Here is a 26,286-nt window from a genome sequence, read left to right as displayed (position 1 = left end):
ATCCAGACAGGTTCCTTAATATAAGACAGAAGTAGGAAACCTGTACACTAAGAATTCTAAGAAAAATAAATTCTCAGATTTATATCAAGATGTTGCAGCTGAAGTGCCAGCATCTGCACATAATCTCATAGACATGTTCCAACCTTGTATAGAGCATTTGCAGGAAACATGTACATCATCTGAGAAAACCAGAATCTCAGAAGCATCACAGAGATGTTCTAGCACAAGTGCTAATATCTACACCAGTCTTCATAGACATGTTCCAACATATCAAAGGCTGTCAGTAAGGAACATGTACAAGCAAAATTACTGAGAACAGATTCTCAGAATAATATGAACATCAAGATGTTGCAACATGAGGGGCAACATCTACACATAACCTAAAATAGTTGCAAAATAAATGCAACAACATAGAACAACAGGTGCAGTAATAACATTCAAGCATACACAAAATACAGGCATATTATAGATACGTGCAAGAGAGCACATATACAGACAGGGATTATAGTCAAAGAAAAATATAGTCAAAGAAACATCGATTTTTCTCCCCCTTTTTAGCCACAAAATATGCCAAACCAAAAAGGATAAAGCCTAAGACCAGAAGAATAAATTCAGAAATGCAGAGTAGAATACCAAAAGAAATCCAGAAAATTAGGATATTACACATCAAAATAGGCACACACAGGTGCACAAAAAGTATTCAGGGCATAGCCCACAAAATAAAACAACAGAAAAAAATCATTCAGCAGCTCCAGAATTGCTATCAGAATCTTCCTTGCTGTTTTCATTATCATTGTCTGCTCCATCTACATAGTCATCTTCCTCCTGTTCATTTAGAGCAGTTCTCTCACCTTCCAGGGAGTGAATCATCAGTTCAATCTTGGCTTTCCTTTCCTCCAGCAATACACAGGTGTCCTTAAGAGCTTTCACAATTTCCTGTTTAGTCATTAACCCTGCAGCAGGTGCAGTTCCAGAAGTTCCAACAATATCTGGAACATGATCAGCACCAAACAGTTTCTGGTGCAAGCTTAGAGGAGATTCCCTCTTGGCAGGGATATCTTTTGCATTTTCAATGTTGGGATTTTGGTTGAGAATGATGCTACAGAGTAATGTAGGAAAAGCAATGGGAAATTTAATAGCATCCGTTTTGGCATGCCTTATAGTTTGTTCAAAGATGTAAGCACCAAAATCCATTTTAGCCTTGGTACTTATAGCATAGATAAATCTACCAAGACCAGTGGCAACATCTGAGGAATGACTGGTAGGTACCCAATTTACAGCAGCAATCCTATTTAGGATGGCATACTTTACAGACAACTTACCAGATGAAATCTTTTTCTTCTTGGGCCAAGTTTTGACTTGGTTGGTAGTGATTTCTCTGCAGATTTGACTGTCAGTTGCCTTCAACTCAGAGAAATTGTTTTCCTTAATACCAAGGAATTTGTTGATGATGTTGGCAGAAAAGTTAACACACTCGCCTCTCACATATACTTTTTGAAATTCTCTGTTAAGAGGATTGTCACAATCATTTGGAATGTTTACCAGAAACTCCCTGACGAGCTGTTCATAGCAATTATCAAGATTACAAACTTTCTTGATAAGACCTGCTTCTCTAATGAGTTTCATTATAGCTTCAATGTCTAATGCTTCCTTCCCAAGCTCTCTCTCCAATGTCATCCTCCTGTGATAAATGAACTTCCAGCTCTGAGCGTTTTTAGGTAGATGAAATGAAACCTTGTCAATAGGAACATTTTCAACAGTCTGCCTCAACATCATGTTCAGATTCACTCTCAGAAGCAATCTCTCATTTCTTTGTTCTACCAGCTGTAGTCTTTGTCTTTACTTTACTCCAACCCTTCTTTGGACCTGTACCAACATTCTTTATCCTATTTCTTAGGTTTTTAACCTCTGAGACAACTGCTTCCTCTTTACTACTTCTTAGTCTTTTCGCCACACTTCCTCCAAATTTCCTACCCAGTGGAATCTCATCTGAATCTATATCATCAACAACCACCACATCTTCTTCATCCTTTTTACCAGCACCATCCTCAGGATCTGTCTCCACTTTATTCCCTTCTGTTTCAATCTGTTCATTCCTTTCAGACGAATTAGCAGATTCTATTTCAAGAGATCCAATATCTTCAGGTTCCTTTTCTTGTTGGTCCAGAGATGTTCCAACATTGGGTTCACCATTCTTAGGACCATCACTGATGTTAGTAGAAGGTCGAACAGTGTTTTTTGTCGTATTCACCATAATAAGATTATGATCATCTACATCCATATTTTCAGAACGATCTATGGCTTCGTTCAAGTCTTCCACGCCTAATGTTCTACTAGATTCATGTACAGCAAAAATTAGGGTTTTAGAAGAGTTACCTTTTTCAACCTTGGTGGAGGAACTATTGATAATAGCTTCATCATCAGCAACTAGAGGATCCTTCTTGAAGGCTTCAACATTTGGTTTGACAACGGTGGAGATAAAAGGATTCTCCTTGATGTACAAATCAGTCATGCTCAATGACATCTTTGATTCACCCCTTTTTGTCTTATGGCCCCTTTTCTCCTTCGAAGTAGACTTAGTCACAGTTTTCTTCTCAGATTTTGGAGAAGTCACCGTTGTGGAAGGATTGGTCATTTTTGAAGAGTCAGTCTCACGAAGTTTTTGAACTGAGCTTTCATTGGAAGTTTGGGGGCCGTTTTTGAATATAATAGAGACAAGATTTATTTGGTGTGAAGTACCGAAGGATTAAGTAGAAGATTGTAGAAGCGAGATGTTTATTCTGAATTTGTGTGAAGAAAGGGACAAGGTAATGATGGGATGAAGGTTGTTGTTTTTGGTTGGTGGTTTTAGTAAAGTTAGAGAAGTTTGCACTAGATTTGCGTGCAGTAGTGTGTTATACCCTAATTTTGGACCTAAAAATACTAGCTCAATTCTTCTTTTCTTGCATTTCAAGTCATTCAAAATATTTTTCTTACATTCCAAGTCATTTGAAATTTTCTCTGATCAATTGCATCTTTCTCTGCATCTTATTTCAATGTTATTTGCAAAAATTCATGAAAAAGGGTATTTTAGTCATTTCCTGCATCCAAACTCATTTTAGTCCTTTAAAAAATTGTTTGAGTCTTTTCAATTGGTTTGAATAAGTCTTTATTTCAATTCTATGACAAAATCCATTTCAAAAATTGCATTTGAAGTCATTTTGAGTCAGTTTAGCCCCTAGGGGCATTTTAGGCTTTTCATGTGGTAAAACTCTGTTTAATTTCTAAAAATTGTCTCTGAGTCTTTTCAACTTGTCTGAATAAGTTCTTACTTTAATTCCTTGTTAAAAACCATTTTAAAATTGCATCTGAGACGTTTTGAGTCATTTTAGTCCCCAGGGGCATTTTGGTCATTTCACACGAAATTTCGACAGAGAGAGGTTACTTTAAAGTACCTCATTTAAGTAGTTGGTTCATTTTAGTCCGTTTTGTCATTTTTAATCGTTTCACTTTACGTTATTTTCCATTTTACCAATTTTAATTCAATTTTATTTTTTTATTTTCATTTTAGTCCTAAAATTGTTACTAATTGCATTTTAGCCCTTAAAGTTTTGGTATTTGCATTTTGGTCCTTTTAGTTTGTTATTTTTGCAGGTCAAAGTTGGTCAAAGTTTGTTACAAGTCCAGTGCCACATGGCATCAGCAGATTGGTCCAGTCATCATACACATCAGCTATAAATAGCCCAGTCACAGGCCAAGTCACACAGATCCATTCATTACAGTACACATCATCACAAACACATTTTCTTTTCTCTCTCTCTGTATTTTCGATCAAACACCACCAAAAAGCCAAAAAATATCAAGAACACTCAAGAAAATTCTTGAGTGTCCCTTCAATTTCCACAACCGATTCATCATCCTCAACTTTCATCCAGATTTCGAAATTCATCAACATCACAGTCAAATTAATCCAGTTTCACTAAATTGAAATCGAAATTCCTCAAATCCGAATCAACAAATCCTCAAAAACATTCAACAAATTCTGGAAATCATCAGCATCAAGATTCGTCCCCTTTCTAAACCCTAGCTTTCCAGAAATTCAATTCCACAAAAATCCGTATCAATTCCACCATAAACAAACACAATTAATCATAAAATTGCAACGAATTTGCAAGATTCTCAGAGATTCGTTACGAATCATCATCATCAAACCGTGTTGGCTTCTCTTCTCGCAATTCAAGCCGAAGGCGATCACGAGAAGAAGATCGAAGAAGATCGAAGAAGAGAAGAAGAAAGAGCGAAGTGAAAACGAAGCAAAATCACACTGGTGAAGGAAACAAGGAGAGTAACCGGTTCATTTTCAGTGGAAGCTTAACAGAAGAACACGAAGTGGTTCAATCGAAGCTTTCGTTGTTCCTCTGTAACTTTTCCTCCGATTAAAACACTGGTAAGTACGAATCTTCAAAAAAACTATTTCCAGAATGTGATTTATGTTCGTTTTGCTTCGTATCTTGTAGATCTAGGGTTTAGAAAGACGAACAGTGAGAACACCAATTAAACCTTCGTTTTCTGTAAAAAAAAAAAAAAAGGAAGAAGGAATGGACAGAGTTCGTCTTTCTCACCAGAGAAGACGACGGATCCGTCGTTCTTTAAAGGTTATAATGTGTTCATCGCCGTTCTTCTGCATCACCAGCGCCGTTAGGGTTTCCAAGATAAGAGAAAAGAGAGAACGAGAGAACGTGAGAAAGAGAAAGGGGATGAATAATGAAAAAACCGGTTTTAGCACTTATATAAGGCGTGAACCGGACCGGTTCACATGAACCAGTCTGGTTCACCCTTGGACCAGCGCATCCACCGTTAGATCTAGGGTTTAGGATCCTGGATCAATCCAACGTCCCTGATACGTTTGAATAGTCCAGGATCCATATTCCCTTTGGGCCTGGGTTTTCTCTTTTCGTTTTTTTTTTGTTTTTTTGCTATATGAACTTGTTTGCCTGCTATATACACCCCTGCGTGCTTATTTTTGTACTCTAAAAATTCCTAAAAATTTCCTATGTGTTCTTGGTCACTTTCTTGATATTTTTGTGATGACATTATATGTTAAATCTTGATAAAAAATGTGTGGTATTTTCTTGTTAATTGTTTGCTATTTTTTTTTTGTTGAAAATTGTGAAGTTTTATATGTTCTTGAGTCTAAAAATCTTTTAAAAAACTCTAAAAATTTTCATGTATAGTTCTTGCTAATTTTGTGGTGTTTTTGTGATGATTTTTGCATATTAAAATTTGGAAATAATAATATGATGATTTTCTTGCTATTTTGTGTTGTTTTGTATTAAAAAATTTGTGAAAGTTTGCTTGATTCTAGTTCCAATTTCTTGATAAATGTTTGTGACCTATACCATATGATTTTGTGAAGTTTTAGCTACTGTTTGTATGTGTTTCTTGCTGCATGTGAATATGTGTAATTAGTTTCTTGTTTTACAAGTCATGTGAATATTTGTGAAATTAGATGCCAAATATGCCTAAAAATGTATCATGATTCTTGATTTGGGTGTATTCTCATAATTCTCATATTGTTGATTGTGATGAAAATCTTTGAATATTGTCATGGTATGGGAATTATAAATCACACATTTGTCTTGTTATCATGATGTTTTTTTAGGCATATTTTGCTAAGAGTTTAATCACCTTTTTGCAAGTTTTTGCTACTTAGCTTAATGTTCCTTTTGCTTATAACTTTCATGCCATTATACCTTGCCCTACTAACCATTTCATTTCATGAGCATTCCATACTTCATCTCCTCCTTCATCTTATTTCTTGCACTTTAAATTTTACCAAGAGTTAGAATGTAAAGACTTAGGAAATTTTGTATTTTACTTCATGCAATTTTAAATTCTTGCAAGACCATAGAATGTAAATTAGGGCATGATGTAAAGGACAATGGACTCTAATGATGTACACCGACACAAGCACCGACACATGCACACACATCACATAGATATTTTAGATGTATGTTTAGGATATGCATGCCTTGGATGTATGTTTAGGGAATGTATGCTTAGATGTATGTCTAGGAACTTTGAAACTTAGGCAAAAATACTTTTTCCAAAAAATATGAACAATATCACTCAAATCATTTTCTAAATAAACTTTGGGATCAAAATCCCATGGAATTTTCCTTTTCTTTTCTTAATCAAATTTCAATAAAAATTAATCATACTTGACTTTCTTTTGCAAAATGACTAATTCAATTTCACAATTTCACAATCTTATGCCCTTGAGGTCTCTCTCTCTCCCTCTCTCATTCTTCAGATTCCAATTTTCAAACTTAAAATCAACCAACAAAAACAAAAACATTTTTGGAAGAGAACTACGGTGGATTTGATCCCTTAAAAGGGTACGTAGGCAAGGAATCAAAATTCCTTCAATTCAAATAAAATAAAAATTCAAACACATTCTTCTCCCTCCAATTCTTGACTTAGAAAACTCTTAGGTGTAAATATCATTTTCCAAATAGCATTTAAAAATAAAGCGCGCGCGTAGAAAGTAAAGACGGTTCCTATAGGATACTATAGTCGTTATGGGTGCCTAACACCTTCTCGTAGCGAAAACAACTCCCGGACCTCGATTCTCAAGGGTTTTGCTTATTTTTTCCCTTCCCAAGAAAAAATGAGATATCACCGGTTAAAAAGGTTCAAACGTAATCAATGTTTGACACCCGAAAACCAAGATAAAACATAGTGGAACAAACTTAAGCACAAATAACTGCCACAATCTCTCCTGACGTAAAATATCTGAATTTCCCTTCAAATCTTCATGAAAAGCTGTGCATAAGTTGATGCAGCATAATGTTGGAACATCTGGTTCAACATAACATTTTAATAACTCCTTTTCTTGCCTCATATGTCTTGAGAGTCTGTTTCCAGCTAGAGTGAACTTGTCCTCACACTTAGATTGGGACATACATTTACTATTCCCTAAAGTCAAAACTTGATTAAACTGAGTCTGATCCTTAGTCTGATCTTTGTAAGGAGGAATCCACAAGTAACAATCACCTTCAGATTTGACTACACAGCAAGTAAATTTACTGAAGTTCACACTCATTCCTTGATCACACAGTTGACTTATGCTAATCAGGTTGGTGGTTAAACCTTTCACTAATAGGACACTATCAAGTTCTGGTGACTCAAGACTGATCAATCTACCTGAACCAATGATCTTACCTTTTGTCTGATTTCCAAAAGTAACATAGCTGTTGCCACAAGATTTCTCAATATTAAGCAGATCCTTAGATCCAGTCATGTGTAGAGAGCATCCACTGTCAAAATACCATCTTTCCTTAGACAGTGTTTTTTGAGAAATATGAGCCATCAACCCTACATTATACCTTTTAGGTTTCCACACTTTTCTGGCATTTATCCTTCTTGATCTATGTTCCTTCTGTTGTAGCTGTTGTGGCAGCCCAAGTAGCCTGTAGCAAAAAGGTCTTATGTGCCCCTTTTTCTTGCAAAAATGACATGTTCTGGATAGCGATACCTTTTCAACTTTAGAAACATGATGTTTCTTGGTATGTTGCAACATATCTTTACTGGTTATTGGATCATTTGTTCCAGTGGAAGCTACAAACTTTATATTTTTTATTGGTTTCTCCTTCTTGGCCATTCCATATTCTGCTAGGGCCTGGGCAAAAGTTTGACTTTGTCCTGAATGTTTAGAGATGAAGCCTATCCCATTTGGTTTACCTTGAATTTGTCCTTCCAGAATTTCATCTAGAACATCAGTCCCAGTGGTCATCATTTTTGCTTGTTTCATAACATAATCAAGTTATGAGTTCAACTGAATTACCTCATTGTTGAGTTCTGAGATTTTTGCTAGATGACCAGTATTTTCTTCCTCCAGTTTGATGGTGATGTTTTTCTGTTCTTCAAGTTGTTTACAGATATCTGTGTTTCTGTCATTCAGTTTTTTATAGGAAACTGTCAACTCATCATAGACAAGATCTTCTTCACAAGATTCGTCCTCAGAAATAACTCTTCCAGTGAGAGCAGCAACATGCTTGTTAGATTCATTTTCCAAGTCTCTATCAGATTCATCATCATCAGTCCAAGTAACAGCTAAGCTTTTCTTCTGTTTCTTGAGGAAGGTTGCACATTCTGGTCTGATATAACCATAGCCTTCACATTCATGACATTGTACTTCTTTGTGGTGAGAATCTACTTCATCGGGTCTTGTCATCTTCTCTTTACTGTGTTGACTGTCAATGTAGGGTTGGATGTTCTGCCCATTTGGTCTGGACCTTCTGTCAAATCTTTTGAAGATCTTCTTGAACTGTCTCCCAAGAAGTGCCAGAGACTCTGTCATGTCTTCATCATCTTCAAAACTTCCTTGTGCATCATCAGAATTCGTAATAGAAGTAAAGGCAATACCCTTCCCCTTTTTATCAGTCTTACTGTTGACAGTAATCTCAAAGTTTTGCAGAGAACCTATTAATTCATCAACCTTCAGGCTAGAAATGTCCTGAGCCTCCTCAATAGCAGTGACCTTCATGTCAAATCTCTTGGGTAGAGATCTTAGGATTTTTCTCACTAACTTTTCTTCAGAGATTTTCTCCCCAAGAGACTCAAAAGAGTTTGCAATGTCTAGAATATTCAAGTGATAATCCTGAATGCTCTCATCTTCTAATATTTTCAAATTCTCAAATTTAGTAGTGAGAAGTTGGATTTTAGCACTTTTTACCTTTGTTGTGCCTTCATGTGCAGTTTTGAGAATCTCCCAAGCATCTTTAGCCACAGTGCATTGCTTGATCAGCCTGAACATATTCTTGTCAACACCATTGAACAGAGCATTCAATGCCTTTGAGTTTCCAAGAGCCAAATCATCTTCATCAGCACTCTATTCTTCTTCTGGTTTCAATACTTCAGTCCTGTTCCCATCAGCATCAAGTTGCACAGGATGTTCCCAACCTCTCAGAACTGCCTTCCATGTTTTGATGTCAATAGATTTGAGGAACGCACTCATGCGCGATTTCCAGTAGTCATAGTTTGAGCCATCCAACAGAGGGGGCCTGTTAACAAATCCACCTTCCTTGTCCATGATGCTAGAATAGAACTCCCTGAAGCTCACCCTAAAATAGGCAGGGTGCCTGCTCTGATGCCAATTGAAATTCTAGCGCACTTGTTTTAAATGTTCTATCAGATGTTTTAGCTTTTTCAATGTTCCGGTTAATGTTTCAACATCGAGCGATAAAATAGAAATAAAAACAAGAAAATAAAGGACAGAAAAATAAAGAACACAGGAAGTTTGTTGACCCAGTTCAGCATAACACGCTTACATCTGGGGGCTACCAAGCCAGGAAGGAAATCCACTAGTGTAGTCCTTATTCAATAGCTCTCAGCAAACTCCTCGTTTACACTATATGAACTAGGACCTACCCGTCTAGACTTCAACCTAGGAACTCCTAGATCTGAGATCCCATCTCACTATCCTAATGGTCAGTCACTGCCCCAATGACCTATCAGACCTCAAACAAAATAGAATAGAAGTTACCTTCCAACACAAAAAACCAAACCTTGGTTCACAACTTCGGTTTAGTGCACAAGAGTATCAATACTCACAAAACCAGTCCAAAACAAGTATCTAATCTCGACACAAGAAAGAACACGCAATAGATTCTAGACTTGCATCACAAACGACACAAGAACATAATACATGAAGACTCAAACCCTAAAGATCTAAACTTTTTAGTATGACGGCTTGAATGAGCAATTAGGTCTTGAAGTCTTCCTTTTATACTGAAGCAGCTTGGACTAAATAATTCATTGGGCTTCAGTAAACTTGCAGATCTGTTCAGCAAACCTGCAAAATAGAATCAGAAACAAATCTGGAAAAGTCCTAAAATGTCGAAACCTTTTAAGGAACGTTCCAAATAATAACAATATTTCCTAAAATAAAATATCTATTTTGTAAATATTCCACAGCTGATTCTTATAAGATATGCGCGTTACTTGGTCAGTAAGCAAAGGAAATATGGTTTCCTTAAACGATAAAATACGCGCATACACATAGGCGAGAACTCAGGCACACTGAACCATGCCAGGATGTTGAAACATTGTATCCAACATCTTACAGAGTCGCCTAACCACATGCTGGAACATTGGTTCCAACTTACAGAGCAAGGATATTTGTTTTAGCAACAATGCATCCAACACAAATACCCAACAAAATCACTAAAGATGCACAAACCAAATAAAGCAGAAATAGCAGCAAGGGATTGGTTTGAAACGACGGCGGCGAGACAAAGGTTAGAGAAAGAAGGGAGATGAAAAGAAGAGGGTAGAGGAGTGATCCTATTATTGAGGTATGTGTAAGTTCAAAGTGCAACCTGGGGGGGAGGTGAATTAGGTGAATTATGTTTTCAGAGTGTATAGAAGAGAAAAAGGACACAAAGAAATTTATAGTTGTTCCCCTTCTAACATAAGGGTAGTCCACCACCTCCACACCATGTGAAGGATTTCGCTATGTCAGAATATTTGTTACAAAGCAAGCCTCACCTTAAGGCCTTCTAACAATATTTCTATACAATAACAAGATAGCACCCTGCTATCTTTACAACCAGAATATTCACCACACCCTATGATGAAATTCTTACAAACAAACAAGATAGCACCCCATTATCTTTAGAGCAATGATAGGTAGACACCCTTAATGTGTACACCCCTTTGTACCACTTTGAAAAATTTCAGTTTACCAAATATATGGCATGTGCGGCCACATTTTTTAGTTGCATGACCACTAGTTTTCCAGAATTTATTTGGTTAACTAAGTGGAAAAATAGTGGTCACGCGCATTTTAGTTGCGTGACCACATTTTTCAGCATCTAAATAGTGGTCACGCAACTGAAAAAATTTGGTCACACAGACCATATATTTGGTTAACTGAAATTTTTCAAAGTGGTACACATTAAGGGTGTCTACCAATCTTTATTCTTATCTTTAACAAGAATCCTCAACAAACAATGATGAGAATTTTACAAAAGAATATTGAAGAATAATTGTATGGTTGTTATGAAATCAATATCACTCTCAAACTTTTATGTATATAAAAATATAATCAAGGTTTCACAAAAATGGAAGTTTGAAAGTTTAAGTGAGAAAGTGATATTTAATCTTCGAATTTTGAATATGAAAATTGGTTAATGTTGTATTGATCTGAAATATATTTATAGAGACTTTAGGAAATGTCCATGAAGTAAGGCGACCCTTTAGATAGGCTCCACAATCAAAAGGAACGAGTTTAAAATCACATTGGTTCAAAAAAAATTGCATTTTCGCATGTGGCAATCGGTTACCAAAGTCCTGTAATGGATTACTATTTTGTAACATTACAGAAATTTTAATTTATTAAGCTGGTAATCGATTGTTCCTATTTGGTAATTGATTGCTCCTATGTGATAATCGATTACAACACGTTAAAAATTAGTTTTTGAAGCTTTTCGAAGCTTGCTTCAAATGGACCCTTATTTTTAATTTAGAAAATGATTTGTAATGAATTTAAATAGGATGTTGGGCATTCTAAGTTATATAACTATTGAAAGCGATAAATCAAAGATAAAGACACATAATCTAAAAGTCTACATCTTCATCTTCATCCTTGTCGTTTGATACCTTTAGATTATAATAAACCTCAACATGCCATGTGTCACCTCACATAAATACATCACCATGGTATTATATCATCATCATATAATAATGCAAAACATCAAAAGGTATCAAACGACAAGGTCATGAGACCGACACTCCTACATTAGAGTCTATCTAGACTCTACGCGAAAAATAAACGAGGAAGCATCCATGCTAGTCCTCAAGCATCAAAGATAAGCAATCACCTAAATCCTGCAAATCACCTACGTCATTCAAAGAATTGACGCAGTGGTCAACCGAATGACCACCGGGGGTTAGTTAATATTCCATAAATAAATATAATCAATTAAAAACGTTCAAGGAATTCAAATAAGTAAACAAGTACAATTTCAACATTTCTAGGATAATATCTTACATGAATGTGATCACACCACCATCATAGCATATCAATCAACATATACAAGTCCACGTTTCACATAAACACAACAATTACCAAATCACATCGATGTACATATTCACAAATTCACATAAGCAATTATGACTCACTCACCAATTTACAAGTGCATGCAATATTCTTAGACTCGTCTATATGGATGTGGTAGCAATCGTCGTCACTTGATACAAGCATATCATAAACATCGTCACTAAATACAAATTATTCTAATCATCTTCACTAAATACAAAAGTATTCTAATCATCATCACTGGATATATATATCCTACTCAACAACTTATGAATGCATCAACATATGACTCGATAATGCATACGTTCACACTATAAATCATCATTATTAACATCGTCACTTTGCCCACATGCGTTCATTATCAATAACATCATCATTTTGCATGTAAGCACTCATCATCATTAATAAATCATATTCATCACCAAACATTCATCATATAGTCATCACCAAAAGTAACACTTTCGCTTCATAATTCACAATCCTCATAATAAACAGACAATTGTTCGCATCATGGTAACCCACACAATACACACCCATCAACCATTGATTCAATCCTATTCCATCATGTTATCATGTATACAAGTTCATTTGCAGCTCATCAATTCATTTGTTTTGATAAAGTTCGGCTATTTTCACAAAAATCGTTTATTTTCAATTTCAATAACAAAATAGAATTTCAAGTTCCTACATAGCATAAAATCATCCCTACATATCATCTAACTTCTAGAGTAATCAATCAAAGCATTTTGGTTTCACAAAGTTCCTTCCTTTTCTCAAAAGCTCAAAGTTCGTCTATTTTTAACCCATGATTCAAAACCCAAATAATTTCAAAGCAATACCATGTTTAAACACTTATAAAAGTCCAATTATACTTCAATTAGATAGGGTTGGGTGTTTGGAACTCATATGGATACTTAAAAGTCAGCGAAAATGCGAAAATTCGAGTTCCCAAACACCTTCACAGGGCGAACGGTCGTGCCTACAGGGCCCACGATCGTGCCACACAATGTCGTGAGATCACGCACGGCCGTGCCACCCAATATCGCATTCTACAGTAAAATCATGTTTTTCCATCCCAAATCAACTTAATCCAATTTCTCCAAAATCACTTATTTCACGAAAACGCTTAAAACAACTTCTACTCCAAAAACCGCATTTTCTCCCAAACAATCCAACACCCAAAACTTATAGTTCAAAACAAAAATTCTAATCATGTTACTTCAACACAACAACATCATTAACTCACTTGAATTCACCAATTTTAAACTTGTCCTGTTTTACCAATTTCACAAAAATTCATCAAACATCACAACATTCATCACAACATTTAGCAACACCCAAGGCATAAGTTATCATCAATAATATAACTCAACCACATTCATATCACATATTCATGATTTCACCAACAATTCACAACAACAACATCATTTCTCATCAATTTAAGCTAAAACCACAAAGTATTCATTTCAACATGTTTCAACAATTAAGAATAACCAACAAGAACAAGTTTACCACAAATTTAACATACTCAAAATCATCATTCAATAATGAGCACAAAATTCAACATTTAATTTCATAAAAAATCATAATCTACACATAAGCACTTATGACCCATAATTTGAAAAGTGAAATTATAGCTTATTTATGGTATAGACTATCCCCTTTACCTCTTGTCTTCACAAATTAAGCTAATCTTCACTCCCCCTTGCAGCTAGCTTGAATTCTCTTAGAATCTCCTTTGCGTCACCTCCTCTTGCTCTTCTCTCTAAGGCTCTCTCTATTACTCTAGCCTCCTTTGTGTTATGTGAAAAATGAATGAGTTCTAACCTAGTTTTTCGCATGAGTTTTCTATAAATAGACAACACTCTATTGGACTTAGGTTAAAACAATTCTTAATGGGCTTAAACTCTTATTAACTAATTAGAAATGTTTCTACTCACTTACCTTAGTAAAACGTCTAATTATTATCATTTCAAAATTATTATTACTAGTTACATCTAACTTAGTAAAATAACTATTCACCTCAAAATACTAAAATAAATCTTTATTTTAAAATTACTAAATTACCCTTATTCCACAAACTACTAAAATGGCCCCAGTCCTAAAAATGACCAAAATACCCTTCTAGGCGAAAAATCCACTAATTCCATATCAAATACACACATAAGCAAATAAGCACATGTAAACACATATAAATAGAAAATAAATAAATCCTAGCTAAAAACGGGTTGTTACAATGACAAACTATATCATTTTGACAATATTTTCTCAACGAAACTCTCCATGTCTTGTATATCTCCCCGTTTGTTTTGTTAGTGGAAAACCGGAAACAATTTATGCATAAAATGCAAACACACACTTTATCTCCTTTTTGACATCATAAAAAAGAAGTAAACGTGTAAAATCCACAACATCATAATATAAGGGAAATAATAAATTTTATGTAAAATAAATAAATAACTTCTTCACAATGATTTGATGTCAATGTTCATATGAAAGTGTCAATATTTCTCAAATCATCTTTTAATTCAATAAAGTTTTAAACCTATCATAGCACATGGTCTTGTATCTTGAAGAAATCAATCTTAATTTGATAAGATTTGCATATGGTCTTCAAGTACCTACAAAATCACTTGGTTTAATTTAACAATTTTGGATTCATGTTCTTGACATTTATTACATGTAAAATTTTTCACCTTTTCTAATTCCACATTTTTGTCATTAGCCTTTCTTTCTAGAGACAAAATTAATTTCTTTTATTTTGCATAAGTTCTAGAAAGACTCGAACATTCTTCATGCAATTCATAAAATGCACTTTGTAATTCCTCATATGAAGGTTTATCATTTAATTCATAATCATTAACCTCTTGTTCATCATTGGAGTGGTGTGAAGCCATTAATGACATATTTGCTTCTTCATCTGAAGATGAATTTGTCTTATTGTAATCATATGCCACATATTTTTTCTTTGGCCTTTTGTTCTTCTTGATTTTGAATTTATTCTTATTTTGAAGTGTAGGGTATTCACTTTAGATATGTCCTCTTTCTCCACATTCAAAACAAGTAACCTTCCTTCTTGGTGCTTCTTTCTGACTCATTTCTTTTGTCATTTCCTTCTTTAAGAACTTTTTCTTGATTAATTAATCATCTTCGTCACTATCATATTGAGATTCTTCTTCATGCTCACCATCATAATTTTTTTACTTTTGTTTGTAAGGCAAGAGATCTTACTTTATGTTCACTTCCTTCATTTTTCTCCAATCTATCAAGTTCCAATTCATGTTCCTATAATTTTCCAAATGACATGTTTGATAGGCTTTTATTTTTTGAAATAACAGTCACCTTTGGTCGTCATGCTATTGTTAATGCTTTGGGAATCATCAAATTCAATTCAAATCATTGAGAGTAAGATTTGTTTTCTAGGGCAGTGAGATGAATGGTTAAATGATTGAATCTCTTTTGCATATCTTAAATGAAGTAGATAAATTAGTCACAAAGAAGGGGGGTTTGAATTGTAACCCTTTAAAAATTAAACCTGTAACTTAAAAGTGATTCTCAAGTTTTGGACTTGGAATGGTTAAGTTAGTAAACTGAATTCAGAACCTTCTGAAGTGGTTATGCAAAAACAATCTAAATATATCTACGTGTTTGTGTGTGTAGTGTGTATTGAAAATAAAGAGTATAGGGAAGAGAAGAAGAACACAGAAAGATTTATAGTGGTTCAACCCCAATGTGGGCTAGTCCACTCCTCACAATCTTGTGAGAGTTTCCACTATGATGTTTGAGATAACCTCTCAAATCCTGCACCTTACAATCTTGTTCACCTGAACAATTACAACAATTGTATTCTCTAAGCCTCAGCAGACTTGCACCTTCCTGCAAAGTTACCCGCTTAGACTTTTACAACTTCTGCTCAAACTAACACTTCAGTACCCCTAAATCTAGATGAGACTTTCTTTACAATTTGTTTGGAAGTTTGAATGATTGAAATCAGACAAGAGAAGAAGAATGGAGGGAGAAGTTTATCTTTAAAAAGATAAGAAAGAATTGATTTACGCTTAAAAAGAATTCTTGGAATCTTTGTGATGAACAATTTTTTGCTAAAGCTTCACAACAATGTTCTTGTTGTTTTTCTTGTTGCTTTGCAATTGTGCAAGTAATGTTGAGTCTTTCACTTCTATTTATAGAGTTCTTGGGCTCTTGTAGCCGTTGAAGGGTGACCAATGGTCTTGTGCCATGTGTCCTGGGCCCCACTAGCTTTTACTTGAAAATCTGGGTGAACATTCTGATCATCAGAATGTTGTTGTGTTCTTGGAGAATACTTCAGAATGTTGTTGTTTTCTTGATGATGTTCATATGGGTTCATCATATGTGTTTCATATGAATTTATGGGCATTATCCATAAGTAGTGGATTTTCCACTAACATCATAATGTTGCTGGATAATGCCTTTCCAGATTTGCCTTGGAATCTGTGCAGGAGAGATGAGAGTGGATTATACTTTCTTCATGCCCATGCTTTGAGAGATTGTGTGGTCCATGTACAATACCAACTCTCATACGTGTCTAACTCTGATTGGGTCAGACAAGATTTCCATTATGCCTTTGCTTTTTGCTTTTCAACTACTGTACTGTTCATAAAGCATGTGTTGATCTGAACATTCTGATCATCAGAATGTTCCTTTTGTTTCGCTTAGGATGATTTGTAAGACTTCCATTTGATGTAATCAAATCCTAATAGTGAAAAAACAACGAAGAGCGGTGATTGTAACATCTAGGATGATATTCCCTTTTGGAATATTCCTAGTACTTCAATGTTCATAGTCTTAAATGAACATTGAATATCCTTTTTGACATTAATCTTGTAAATGTCTTTATTGCTTGATTGATCCATGCCAATGTACTTTACTTGACATTTATTTATGTCACGTGTGCCTTACATGATCTTGATAATGTTCTTGAGTTTTTGGGCTTGTATAAGAACAACTTTCTGAACTCTGCTTGAACATTCTTATCTCTGAGGAACATTATGAACTAACTTTCTGAACTCAAAGTTAATTCATGAATTCAAATGTCCTTTGATTTCTTGTATCTTGGTATGATTTAAACATTGTTTATGTCTTAGTTAAACACTCAAGAGCACAAGTTAAATACCAAGAAATTAATCAAAGTCCATTATTTCCTTAATCATCAAGGTTTATTATCTTTAAAATTAATTAGGGATTTTGCCTCAACATAGAATTCTTTCTCCCAGTAGAATTCTAAACATTTCATATTTTTTATAAGGGGTGGTAAGTCTATATCGCTTTCCTTTTTTGGTTCCCTCATTGGTAATTTCTAGAGTATCTCAAATTTCTTTGGTTGTATGATAATTTGAGTATCTAAAGAATTCATACATTGCTAGAGCGGATGCAAGAATGGTTTTGGCCTTTTTGTCATATAGAACTTTCTTATGATCATCAACATCCCAAGATGTTTATGGTTTTAGTGCACTTGCACCATTTACAATAGTAACGGGAATGTGAGGATCATTCTTGACCGCATACAATTTTTACTTCTATTATTTACCACTTGTTGCAATTTAATCAGAAGAGGGGTTTCAAAAACATTGAGTGATTATTTCTAAAAAAGAAAAACAACACAACGATAGTCTCTCCTCTCTCGAGAGGAGAAAATTATAAGAAAGTGGATCAATAATGAATTGGTTTAAGTAATAATAGATTTGGCCTATTTTTGTGATCCTTTTGTATGGAAAATATATTGATAGGAAGTAGTAAACACATCTTCCGTGTCCACAGATTTTCCAACAGAGATTAGTCACCGTTAATTGAAGGTGGAAATTTTGCACCAATGTCGATTCAATCCAAAAAATATATATAATAAAGTTATATGGCATCATGATATGCATCCAATTTCCCGCTTACTTTATTTTGCACTAGTGAAAAGACGGACACTCACCTGTAAAAGCTGGGGGGGGGGGTCGGACGAGCCAGACCTGACCCTCCAAGAAAAAGAAAGATAAGATTAGGCAAATCTATAAGAAGGTCAACCAAACCGGTCTCGAAACAAAGGCTCACAAATAATCTACGGTAAAGAATATTCTCAATTAATATCGATCAAATCACAAATTTATGTTTTGTCAAAAAAATCACAAATATATATGTTATTTTACTAATTTAAGATTTTAAAATTATAGTAAACCTCATAAATTCAATAGATCTAGATACATGCAAAATTGTAAACAAATTTCACATATTAAAATTACATGCATCAACACACACTAACGCTTAGACGGACTGCTCGCTCTTTTTATTGCGCTAATGCATATAAATTACGAAAAGTAATTATCATAAAATTTTGATTTTGATTTTGATTAAATTAGCGGTATAGATATTTTACACATTCGTATGGTAACAAACTATACTTATCTTTCTCAATCAAACCAACATCATGAGAAATATAATATAAATTCTTATCTCTTTTAGTGATACCAACAATAAAGCATTCTTATAGAGGTAAATTTATTTAAGGGTATAATTGGAGGGGTGATAGATATCTGGCAAGTGTACCAAAAATATATCGAAGTAATAAAATTTATAAGTTCGTATCCACAGGGACTGTTTCAATTTCTACTCGGCAAAGACGTTAAAATTTAGGATGTACTAAATTTATAGGATTGCCCTAGGCAGTTGGATTAAGTGCTGAAAATAATAAGTTGCAAGTAAATAAAAATGGTTGGAAGTTATATAGAAAACAAATGATTAAGCCAGTGAATCCGCTATTGCTTTATATGACTAGTTTGCCTCTCTTTACTCTCAATTACTACTCAATCTTTACGACAAATTACTAAGAGGTTTTGATCAATCTCTTGACTCAAAACCCGTTCCTAAGTTATAACCCTATTAATCTCTTAACCAGATTGAATAATCGTGGAAGCAAAGTCAGAACGTTAATTTATGTGTCATAACTCTCAATTTCCTATCTCTAGGTTCCTAGTGTTGAGTTAAACAGAATTATTATTTCAGGATTAAAAGCTAGGGCTAGTAGTCATTCAATTCCTAAGATCAATTTATGTGATTGCAAGAAGCTAGGGTTAATAGTCATACAAACAATCATATGAAAAGCAATGAACACAAATAATTCTGAATAAAGACTGAATAACATTGATAATAAAGAGAGTTTCAACTACTGATTCATATATTACAATAGATTCATCATGGCTCAATCAAAGGAAATTAGCTACACATGATCATAGAAATAAACAACATAAAAAGAAAGCAAAACCGAGAGTTTCAACGTTGCCGGCGTTGTTCACAGTTTCATTCCAATCGGTGTTGTTCTTGTTCTTTACTTTTCCATGTGCTGCTCTCCCTCTGTTTCGTGATGCGTGCGGCTTCCAACTCCCAAAACCGTGATTCCTGTACGGCTACCAACGTGAATGCCCTTTTGTGTGTGCTACTTCTTTATATTTATAGTATCATGTGACCTAGTTGCTTTTCTTTCTTTCCAAGTTACCAAAACCTAAGCAATTCACGTCACCTCCTTGGCCCAACAAATGCCATTCTCTTATTTTTCTATTGACACCACCCCATAAGCAAAACACTTGTTCTCATCCTCATTAATTCATACGTGGCAGCAACTTAATTCAATCATCGTGGCACGTTTCGTGGTTCATCGTGCCACGAAATTTCCAGAAAGTATTAGTGAATTCCACATCCTTGCAACGTGCCACGATTAGAGCAAACGTGGCACGATTCTTTACATTTTTTCCTCTTTTTCTCAATTTCTTCCTTTGGGCTCTTGTTCCTGTTTTAATCTGATTTCACCATGAATTACAAGCAGTTGACTCTCTAAACATTACAAAAAGGACACAAATATGACTAAAAAACTAGTAATGACGTACTGTCATCACCACCCCAAACTTGAACCATTCCTTGTCCTCAGGGAATTTATTTGCATCATTGACAATCGACAGTAAAATAACAATTACCTGATCAAGTGATAGTACCCAAAAGTTCAACACCTTACTAGCTAAAGATGAGCTAGTTTGACTTGTTAGCAACCACCAATTCACAACTCCACGCAACAATATGAAAGGGTTCACACACAGTCGACATGCAATCTACATATTACCATACGCTTGAAAAGTTTCTAAACGTCAATCAAAATCAATGTCAATGCACACTTTGAGGTCTTTAAGGGTTATAACGGGGCTTAGGTGAAGATGGGATAATATTTGGATAAGTAGGCTACACAAAATTTGAGTTAGGAATTCCTACGGAAGTTAAGCACAAAATTCAATCATTCATTCATTCACCTTATGGAACAACAATTATTGCAAAGGTACTAGAGAATACTTGTAACTATTAGGACAATCGAGTTTAAAGTTACTCTGATTTTCAATGTGTTGTACCTTTTTCATTCTATTTTTCCTCTTCTTTTTTTTTTGTTACACAATTTTTGTGTGTATTTACACCATTTTTGAGTGTATTTTTCATGATAATGTTCTTTGTTCTCTTTATTCTCTAGTACCCCCACCCCAAACTTAGTTGGTTGCAAATTCCAATAGCAACCCCAAACTTATTATTTAGCAACATTCTACAATGCCTAACTCAGAAAAGCAATATGGGACAAGTCCTAAAAGTCTCTAAGCTTGTAATGTAGTTTGTCACCGAACAAAAAGTTCTAAACCTACCGGCTCAATTTGGCTAAGAAAAGGATAACATAACAATTAATACCAGGGTAGGCTTCAAAAGGCTCACAGGACCAAGCACTTTTGCCTCAGTTTCCTAATGACAAAGATCAATCGACAATAGAGAAACAATGCAAGTTCTAGAAATATAAAAGCATGGAACACTCTATATAAGTAAATTGAAAAAGAAAATTTGGCCATGAACCTTACAGTGTTAGATTTCTGGGAGTTGTGACTACCTATCTTTAACTGCCGTACACTTCGCCTTTGGAATCAAGTCATTCCTCCTTATGAACTTTTGGAATACCACTTGAACAAGCATTTGTTACTAAACTGGAAAAAGTCAATAAAACAAACAAATTCATCAATAATAAACAAGTGCAAATTGAATACATAACATGGGGTACAACTGAGTTATTCAAACACACCGACAATTGTCTGACTCAACAATAGAAATAAAATACTGAAAATAAAGACATAATAAAATGGATGGGTTGCCTCCCACCAAGCGCTTTCTTTTACGTCATTGAGCTTGACGCTTCAACCACTGTTAGGGTGGCAAATATGTCAGAAAGAACACATCATCCTTCTTCTTCCTCTTGTTTGGTAGGAATTCCATGAATTTGTAACAAAGAAGTAGATGCTCCCATGCGCTCACATTTAAACCTTTGGAATTTAAGCTCTCCCACCTTAGAGAAGGATATGCATCCATTTGCACACGAGTGATTTCCTTAACCCCTGTTTGTTCAGACTTCGGGAAAATGTTAGCACTCCTCACTTTTGAATTTTCTTCCACCACAACCTTGTGACACTCAGTCTCCATCTGAACCAACTTCCTCTGAGACTCCTGTGCTTTCTCACCAAAGATCACCACATTGAACCTCAAATTTCTCAAATGAAACTTGATTTCACACCAAGAAATCATCTAAAATATTTTGCAGTTGAGTATTGTAATCGATGTTGATCACCTCTTTCTTCCCTTCACAATCACTACCTGGTTGATTCGCCTCATAATGACCACAACTCAAGATTTTGTTGTCCAAAATTCTGATCTTAAAAGATATCATATATTTTTCATACTGCAACTTAGCAATCTCTTCTGTGTTATAGAGGAGTAACCTGTCTATCATAGCTGCAAAACTTGGATAAACTCTTCAGTAGCAAAGCACAAAGAAATAGAAGTGAAGAGCATAAATAATAAAAAAAAAATTATATATATAAACAAAAAATATAAATGACAGAAATCCTAAATATTAACGAAATTGTCAAGTTGAAATAATTCAACAGTCCCCGGCAACGGCGCCAAAAACTTGATAGATATCTGGCAAGTGTACCAAAAATATATCGAAGTAATAAAATTTATAAGTTCGTATCCACAGGGACTGTTTCAATTTCTACTCGGCAAAGACGTTAAAATTTAGGATGGACTAAATTTATAGGATTGCCCTAGGCAGTTGGATTAAGTGCTGAAAATAATAAGTTGCAAGTAAATAAAAATGGTTGGAAGTTATATAGAAAACAAATGATTAAGCCGGTGAATCCGCTATTGTTTTGTATGACTAGTTTACCTCTCTTTACTCTCAATTACTACTCAATCTTTACGACAAATTAACTAAGTGGTTTTGATCAATCTCTTGACTCAAAACCCTTTCCTAAGTTATAACCCTATTAATCTCTTAACCAGATTGAATAACCATGGAAGCAAAGTCAGAACGTTAATTTATGTGTCATAACTCTCAATTTCCTATCTCTAGGTTCCTAGTGTTGAGTTAAACAGAATTATTATTTCAGAATTAAAAGCTAGGGCTAGTAGTCATTCAATTCCTAATATCAATTTATGTGATTTCAAGAAGCTAGGGTTAATAGTCATACAAACAATCATATGAAAAGCAATGAACACAAATAATTCTGAATAAAGACTGAATAACATTGATAATAAAGAGAGTTTCAGCTACTGATTCATATATTACAATAGGTTCATCATGACTCAATAAAAGGAAATTAGCTACACATGATCATAGAAATAAACAACATAAAAAGAAAGCAAAACCGAGAGTTTCGACGTTGCCGGCGTTGTTCACAGTTTCATTCCAATCGGTGTTGTCCTTGTTCTTTACTTTTCCATGTGCTGCTCTCCTTCTGTTTCGTGATGAGTGCGGCTTCCAACTCCCAAAACCGTGATTCCTGTACGGCTACCAACGTGAATGCCCTTTTGCGTGTGTTACTTCTTTATATTTATAGTATCATGTGACCTCGTTGCTTTTCTTTCTTTCCAAGTTACCAAAACCTAAGCAATTCACGTCACCTCCTTGGCCCAACAAATGTCATTCTCTTATTTTTCTATTGACACCACCCCATAAGCAAAACACTTGTTCTCATCCTCATTAATTCATACGTGGCAGCAACTTAATTCAATCATCGTGGCACGTTTCGTGGTTCATCGTGCCACGAAATTTCCAGAAAGTATTAGTGAATTCCACATCCTTGCAATGTGCCACGATTAGAGCAAACGTGGCACGATTCTTCACATTTTTTCCTCTTTTTCTCAATTTCTTCCTTTGGGCTCTTGTTCCTGTTTTAATATGATTTCACCATGAATTACAAGCAATTGACTCTCTAAACATTACAAAAATGACACAAATATGAATAAAAAACTAGTAATGACGTATTGTCATCAAAAATCCACCATAAAACTATTTATTGCCTTTCCATCTCAATTGTATAAATTATTATATAACTCAAAATTTTGTTATTGTATTATTTTCCTAATGTTATGAAATAATGACTTAGTGGATGTCCATCCTTCTTCACCTTCCTATAACCCCCATGTCCATCCTTCTTCACCTCCCTATAACCCCCATTAGTAAGTGAATAGTTAGTGGACCTTAATTGCCTTGATCACTCACTTACTCACCTGGTGTCCTATAAATAGGGTTCATATTGTATTGTAAAGACACACTTATGAAGAGAATAATACAAAGTGTTTTCATCTTCTTCTTCCTTTTCTTCTTTGAACTTGTGCTTTTAGCTTATTTTTAACACGTTATCAGCATGAAACGCTGACCAACTGAGATTCAAAATTTCAAAGCACACAAGATTGTGCAAAAGAGTGCAGAACACATTTGTGTCTCCCCCTCATAAAGACAATTATATATGAGACGATGACAGTCAAATAATTTTTTATGCTGGTTATCTAAAACCTTTACTTGACGGTGACTATGTAGAAAGATATGGTATATCTCCATGTTCTTCTCCAAATTAGCAGTTCTTGAGATATTGTCTTCATATTGAGTTGTAGAAAGAGTCTCCTTATAAAACCAGAAAACCACAAGTTTCTCGTATATGTGAAATCATAATACTTAATAAAAAGCAATCTCTACTTCCTTGATGTAGTGCTAACATTTTCAAATTTATTGATGATATTGTTGTTTCTGACCAATTCAAATTGTTCATAATTTTCTTGAGGACGTGATCTTTACTCACAACAAGTGACATCACAATCATTATATTATATAATCAACTAGATTTGTTTATATTGACCTTTATATAACAAATTTTAGAATCTCTTCAGGAGTTCTAATAATGTTTATATGATTATCATAAAATCAATTATAAGAAATTCATTTCCATATTCTTAAAATGGAAAAATGATATCATCTTTTCAATAATTTTGATAGTATGTATTACACAAATGAAATCCTTCAGGGAGTTTCATATATTACTATCAAGTGAGTCATATAAATAAATTGTAACACATCTTTCATATAATTTGAGCATTTCATGTGCTACTGAACTTAATCAAAAAAGTTCTTGAATTCACTTCAGGTGAATATGTCTTTAAAGAATATATGCCTCTTAAAAATAAATAGTAGACATTTACCTATTCACTTCAGGTGAACATATCAAACTCTATATATATGTATTTTACCATTCTAATTCCCTTTTTGCGCGAAAAATCATACATATCTAATTAACTTCACATCTTCGAGTGTGTGGACTACAGGTTAAAAAAATTCAGTTTTACAAAGCGAGTTTGATTTCACTAGATTTGTCTCTTTCCATCTGCAGATATTTTCTTTTCTATAATCTTTAATAGACTTGAATTCATGATCCTCATTATTACTTATCACATATGACACTATATTATATGCAAAAACACATCGACGTTGACTTTACTTCGGTTCCATCTCATTTCATTGAGATCTTTCATTTATAACATAATTTATTAATATTTCATAAGTTTCAGGTACCTGATCAGTTCTTCTGGAACTGAAAAAATCAATTATGTCAGAAAACTCTTTTAGAGTTTCTGTATCCTTGTTTGGGTTATCTTTCCTTTAAGCTCCTTTTCTATTTCAAGGATTTTAATATTTGGAACCGATTGATCTATCATGCTTCAGGCATGATTGAGACTCATTTGCAGTATTAGATTATCCGACATGGAAATCTATTTCGTTTGGAGCATTAGCAGCTGATATTTGATTTATTTATCTTTGCAAACGAGTTATATATATTGAGGATCAAGACGAGACAATAATATTTTCTTTCAAATAATTTATTTGAACTTCAGGTTCACATTTTCAGCTGCTTATCATCTCTCCCCCTAATATTGGAAAAATTAATCCATCAATTGATAATCAGCCTACTGCGCTGTAAATAAGTTGGCTCAGCACAATTAATGATAGATGGAGATTCATATCAAATATATTTTCCCATTATTCTTTCAATATTTATCTTCGTGCATTATATTGGAGTAATTGTGATATACACAACACATCCAAAATTCACTTGGATGAGAAGTATTAGGTTGTTAACCTAAAATCAATGATAGATTAAGGGGAGGACTTCCCTTAACCATGGTTTTATCCCATTGAGTTTTCCTGGTAAGGTTTTTAACGAGGCAGATTATGACACAAAAGGATGTTGTACTCTTTTTCCTTCAATAGAATTTTTTACCATTCGGTTTTTTTCTAGTACTACATCCATTCCTTTTTAAGTGTCACTTTTTGACATTTTACACAAACCAAGACACTCAATAAATATTACTTTTTCTTATACAATAATTTATAATTTTACTATAATAGCCTTAGTCATTTAATATCTTATTTCATATATTTCTCTCTCCGCAATAAATAACTAAGGGTAATGTTGGTATAACAATATTTATTGTTGCATTGAACTTTGAAAGTGACAGTTAAATAGGAACAAAAAATTTCTCCAAAAGTGAAACTTAAAAAGGAATGGAGGGAGTAAGGTTTTAATGAGGCATATCCTGATGAACATCCAAGGGGGAGTGTTATGAAATAATGACTTAGTGGATGTCAATCCTTCTTCACCTTCCTATAACCCCCATGTCCATCCTTCTTCACCTTCCTATAACCCCCATTAGTAAGTGAATAGTTAGTGGACCTTAATTGCCTTGATCACTCACTTACTCACCTTGTGTCCTGTAAATAGGGCTCATATTGTATTGTAAAGACACACTTGTGAAGAGAATAATACAAAGTGCTTTCA

General features: G+C 34.4%; 1 protein-coding gene, 1 long non-coding RNA gene and 1 pseudogene across 2 annotated transcripts; all 3 read right to left on the bottom strand.

Annotated features, from left to right (window-relative positions):
• Positions 1-738: 738 nt before the first annotated feature.
• LOC146946644 (uncharacterized) lies at positions 739-1,776 on the bottom strand. Its single transcript, XM_085748274.1, has one exon. It carries the CDS (start codon positions 1,774-1,776, stop codon positions 739-741), a length of 1,038 nt encoding a protein of 345 aa, XP_085604400.1.
• Positions 1,777-7,804: 6,028 nt separating this feature from the next.
• On the bottom strand, positions 7,805-9,073 carry LOC146946643 (uncharacterized; annotated as a pseudogene).
• Positions 9,074-11,495: 2,422 nt separating this feature from the next.
• On the bottom strand, positions 11,496-13,882 carry LOC146946642 (uncharacterized). Its single transcript, XR_015028263.1, has 2 exons — positions 13,750-13,882; positions 11,496-11,882 (listed from the first exon to the last, which is right to left on the bottom strand). It is a non-coding gene; the product is annotated as an uncharacterized LOC146946642 (long non-coding RNA).
• Between the last annotated feature and the right edge of the window lie 12,404 nt (positions 13,883-26,286).

The sequence above is a fragment of the Medicago sativa genome, chromosome 2 (assembly GCF_051527215.1).
Source record: "Medicago sativa cultivar Bolivia chromosome 2, Bolivia_mono, whole genome shotgun sequence".
NCBI classification, from domain to species: domain Eukaryota; kingdom Viridiplantae; phylum Streptophyta; class Magnoliopsida; order Fabales; family Fabaceae; genus Medicago; species Medicago sativa.
Note: the sequence above shows the minus strand (reverse complement) of the source record. Positions and strands in the feature narration are given on the sequence as shown.